Source organism: Charadrius vociferus, unplaced genomic scaffold (assembly GCF_000708025.1).
Source record: "Charadrius vociferus isolate BGI_N301 unplaced genomic scaffold, ASM70802v2 scaffold266, whole genome shotgun sequence".
Lineage (NCBI taxonomy): Eukaryota > Metazoa > Chordata > Aves > Charadriiformes > Charadriidae > Charadrius > Charadrius vociferus.
In genome coordinates, this window is record NW_009649114.1 from 672657 (window position 1) to 677667 (window position 5011).

Below are 5011 nucleotides of genomic sequence, written 5' to 3' on the forward strand. Positions count from 1 at the left end.
GCCTGCAGGGCTCCGGCTCCCCCCGCTGCTGATGCTGAGGACGGAGTAGGTGCGCGCTGTGCCGGGCTGGGTGTGCAGCCAGTCCTCGCAGGCGGCACAGCCGCGGGGCGCGGGCTCGGCGCGGGGGGCCAGGGCGGCGTGCAGCCGCTCTTCGCAGGTGGGACACACGTGGCAACTCGTCGTGTGGCTGCGGACGAGAGAGAAGGTGGGGAATCCCTCCTGCCGAGCCCCGAGTGCAGCCGGCGAACACCAAAACCCTCCCGTGAAGCAGCCGCCACCTCTTCAGCGAGCGGCGTGTTCATCGCTGAGGCAGAGGCATTTCTAGAGCCAAAAACTGCATAGAGATGTGCAGCACTGGTGAGGCTGGGCAAGGTTTGTAGCTAGAAATAACACTGGTGAGGTCCGTGGCTGTAGTGAGAAGAGTGGCACAAGCTTTTGGGCAGATGAACAAGCAAACTTACCAAAAATAGGAACGCCACGGCACGGGCTGCTTCTTGTCATCCGTTATCTTTGGGTGCATCAGTGGATCCCTTCCCTTCGTCTTCTGCTTTTGTAAAGGCACATTATAAGAGCTGAAGAGACAGAAAGGAGAAAATTCATAGAATAAAAAGCGACTCAGCAACACGGAACGATAGTACTAACCATGCAAATATATACGGAAGGTAATTACCCTCACACAGACCTTACACGGAAACACCCCGATCCTTAGGGATAGTTGGGATTGGTGAGGGGCAGCTTTGGCTCACTTACTCTTTTTTACTGTTTTTCCACCTCATGATGACACAAGCTAGAATTCCACAGGCTGCTAGGACTAGGATAGCTAACAAACAAAGAAGCAAAATTAAAAAAACCAAACCAAAACAAAACAATTTGGTATGTAATTTAAGTGAAACACTGCAGTTTGGGAAAAGACTGGCCGCAAAATTCTCTGCTCTGGGGCTGCCCATCGCCCCCCAGAGGCTCCTTCTCAGCCAGAATACCGCAAACCCCAACTCGTGTCTCCGAGTGCAGCGCAGCGACCACTAAGCGTGGTGCCGCGTGGATCTTCTTAAGGGTGGGACCTTCGTTTATTTGTTTTTATAGGCAGCGACTGTTTATTTTGTATTTTAAACATAGTCATAATATTTAGCACTCGATCTCTTTTGCAACAAGGATGTTCCAGGCTTCGCTAATCTCTTCTCTTTCAATGCCTGCCAATGCCCTTTAAAGCAACTTTATCAATTAAAGAGCGACAGAATGTACAGGTTTTGGTTGGCTTCTTACATTGGCTTCTTTCATTTCATCCCCAATTGACATACTGTTTTGTACTAAGACACGCGCATCTGCTGCTTGCAGTGCTGCTGCGTTACCCAACAGCAGAGACCCCCCGAATCCTGACACTCAGTACGAGGGGCACTAAAATGAACAAACCGAAACCACTGACTCCAGCTATTTAACAGCGAATAACAATTTTGCATTAGGAAAGTATATTTTCAATTTTAAATCACTTACCAATGCAAATAAGGATGAAGATATTTGCTAGAGAGAGAAAATAAGGAAATTGATGTTAAAAAAAATGAAGCCGACAATGCTGATAACTAAACAGGGAAGTTCCTGAATTGATGCCCACAGAAAAATATCATTCAAATTCAGTTATAACTTCTGCTGAGAAGACAAAACACTATAAACCAATCTGTCATTAACTACTACACACATCTTTATGCTCCTTTTCAGTCCCTCACCCCACCTCTCCCCACTGATGGAGCGGAGGTCTGTCGCTCAAAGCTACCCCCATCCTCAGCCCCATCCAAGTGCAGCCAAGATAACGTCAGTGGTTTCTACCAGGATGCTCGGCTGCGGGGAGGGAGATTCAAGCAAAAATCCTTCCCCGTATCATGTCAGCTAAGGAGTCACACAGCTGGGAGCAGAGAGAAAATGGAATTAGACCTGTGTGAACCCCTTAGGAACTGGAAGATGGACCCACCAAAAGAAGAGCAGAACAAGAGCAGAGATCCAACAGCACGTGGAGTCACAGGTGCCCAACGCGGGGGCAATCACAGCAATTAAAATGACCCTGAAGCAGTAAGCGTCTCCTGAGCTCTTACCTAGCCAGGGAGGATTCTCTACTATATTGTCTTCCCACAGTTCAGTTTGGTTTGCCGCTGCTGTAGCGCTAACTACAGAGAGAAAAATAAGGGAAAACCACTCAAAAATGTATTTTAGATAATTCTCCATTTATACACAATATATAGAATACTTCAGTGAGGAGTAAATGTAGAGTGGGCAGGTGGCCTCTGACCTGTGCATCTGTGGCTCCGACAGCGAGAGCTGTGGAAGAGTCACCCAGGACCTCTTGGTGACACTACGCGCCCCACAGACAGAGGGGAGTCTGCTGTCCCCCTCCGCCGTATTGCCTGGCTGTTGCTGGACACTACATATAAATGCAGCCTGAGGGTTAGCCCATCAGCTTTGCAGCAACTGAAATGCTTCACCCATCGTTTATCAACATTCTGCCTGTTCCTCTTGAAGGGGAAAACATAAAACCGTGTAGGACTGTGCCCCCGTTGCTCTTCAGCACAGCTGGGCACCAGCAAAGCAGAGACCTGCCAACCGGCCCTGCCGAGCGCGGGGAAACGACCCTACGGGAATGCCTGTCCAGACTGGGGCCCTCCCCTCTCCGAGAGAAGGCCATTAGGACTAATTAGCTGCGCAGCAAGAAAAAATACTCCAGAACAACGCTCACCCCTGCATTCGGGAGGAGACCCGCTCCAGACGCCGATGCCGCCGTTCTCCGTTGTACAACGCAGAGTTTCGTTTCCCACGAGCCGGAGCCCAGGGTCACACGTGTACGTCACGACTGAGTCGTACACATACTCCTCCATACCGTCAGCGTCGTGCTTCCCATCGGGGATAGCTGGAGGCGGAGGACAAAAAATAGCTGGGGGAGAAAAAGAAAAGAGTTGAGGAGGTGACACCTGGGCTGCTCTTCTCCACGATGTGAAGAGAGGAAAACCCAAGGGCACACAGGCTCACATCGCACCAGTCACAGGAGCAAGGGCTGAAATGGGAGCACTGGTCCCCCTCCCGAGACACGGTTACTTTTAGGTGCCTCGCAGCCTGCTGTCCTGCGCACACAGTGGCAGCGTCAGCCCGCAGGGACAGCGGGGCCGCTGCGCTGCTCGTTTGTGTCATCTCTCACATGCGGAAGGCACCAGCGACGCCAGTGGCTACTCCCTGCGTCCATCCCACCAGCTCCCTCCTTTCCAGAGATACTTACCTGACTGAATTGAGAAAATATTAGTAAAATCAACATACGATTCGGTATTTCTGAGTTGGCATATTTGCTGTTTCCAGTCACGCGCTGGATAACCTCACTTACCCCGACAAGCTGGAAGTGGACTCCAGGCAACTTCACCTCCACTGAGGGAACACCGGATGAGATGCGACGCTCCCTTTAACACGTACCTGCAGGGGTAAAAGGCACACCAACAAATCAGTTTGTTGTCACCAACCAAGAACATGTCACCCCAGAGAGGTGCTGAGGACGCGACAGGCAGAGCCCCTTGTCCCAGCTCGCACACCAGTGACTCTGGCCAGGCAACTGGGAAGCAGTGGGCAGCTGGCTTCACACTCACCCGCGGTTACAAACTACATTGGCTTTTGCACCAAACAGATGGCCATTTGCAATAACTTTGCCATGTTCTGGATTTGCTGGAATACCACAAGATTTCCCTAAAAAAGAATATTATCCTTAGGACACTACGAGGACGGAGAAAAACCCCACAGATGTACTTCTCCTGACAGTACGGCAATGTCAAATCAGGCATCTGATGGTATTTCACACTAAACATCGTTAAAGATAAGCAAACCTAAAACACAAACCAGACACGGCACTCAGAACGCAGCGCTGCGGACACAGCTGTGGGAGTAGGGTGGAAAAAAAGAAATGACACAGAGACACTCACTCCGACATAGCTCGGGGACTTCTGACCACGTTAAATTGTCAAGACAAGTGCTGGTGGGGAGCTGCTCTGTGGTACTCTCGTAGCCTGGGCGACAAACATACTTCACCATGACATCAACAGTATAAAAATTCTGCACTTCATCTTCTTGTGATATTCTAGCAAAATGCACCCGCGGTGGGCTGGGACAGCTACCTGGCGACAACAAAGACAACCAAAGCCTACAGTTACAAAGCAAAAATAACAATATTTTGCATTCAACTCTGTATAAACGTAATCATTCGCAACCACAGCGCCTACCTCCCCTGCCAATTCCACTGCAGAAGCGTTTGGGGTGGGGAAGTGCAGGCAGTTCCCGCTGCGGAGGTTTGCCAATCCCCCGTGCCAAACCTCCCCCCGTAGCTACCAGCTGTGCCGGCGCTCGGCCGCTGTAGTTCGGCCCCTCTTTCCTCTGCTTCCCCCACCTACTGATCCATCTCTCTCAACGCACAAGCGCCAGCACGTGGTTCCGACGGACTGAGCAGAGTTCGGAAGAAGGGACAGTAAGGGATTCTCTGACTGGCAACTCCATCGTGCGTCACTTCGGATGAGGAAACCCTTAAAGCAGCGATTGCTAAAGCAGCAAGTGTTTCCACAAGCAGCGTGCTTCTCTGCGCAACTCATTTCGGAGAAAGTGCAATACTTACGACCACAGAACTCCGGGAGGTTGGACCACTGGGAGTTTGCAAGGCACTGGATGGTATCTGACAGCCAGGGGCGTTTAGTGTAACCCGTAACGCATCTGTACGTTACTTTGGAGCTGATGCTGAAGCTCTCCCAGTGTTTAGTGTCCTCCGGAGGTTCCGCGTGCCTTATAGTTGGCAACGGCCCACAGTCACCTATAGCAAAATAAACGCGGGGTTCAGCGGCGTTTCTCCCGGAGCTCCCTGAGCAGGGCGCAGCGCAAATGCCCTCAACGAGCCCGCAGGAGAGCGCGGCAACATGGACCCGCACCATGCACCCGCAGCAACAAGCACGCGTGGGGCACAGGGAGCCCACCCTGCACCCCCCACCCCCCCCATCGGCTCACC

The 5011-nt window shown here is 51.6% G+C and overlaps 1 protein-coding gene across 1 annotated transcript in view; it reads right to left on the reverse strand.

Annotated features, from left to right (window-relative positions):
• The window catches only part of LOC104289335 (complement receptor type 1-like), a 35972-nt gene that overhangs the window by 2355 nt on the left and 28606 nt on the right, over positions 1 to 5011 (reverse strand). The window contains exons 18-21 of the mRNA XM_009888270.1: positions 3295 to 3431; positions 2723 to 2893; positions 751 to 820; positions 462 to 572 (exon numbers count right to left, since the gene is read on the reverse strand). Coding sequence (XP_009886572.1) covers positions 462 to 572; positions 751 to 820; positions 2723 to 2893; positions 3295 to 3431 — 489 coding nt within the window. The remainder of the gene's footprint in view (positions 1 to 461; positions 573 to 750; positions 821 to 2722; positions 2894 to 3294; positions 3432 to 5011) is intronic.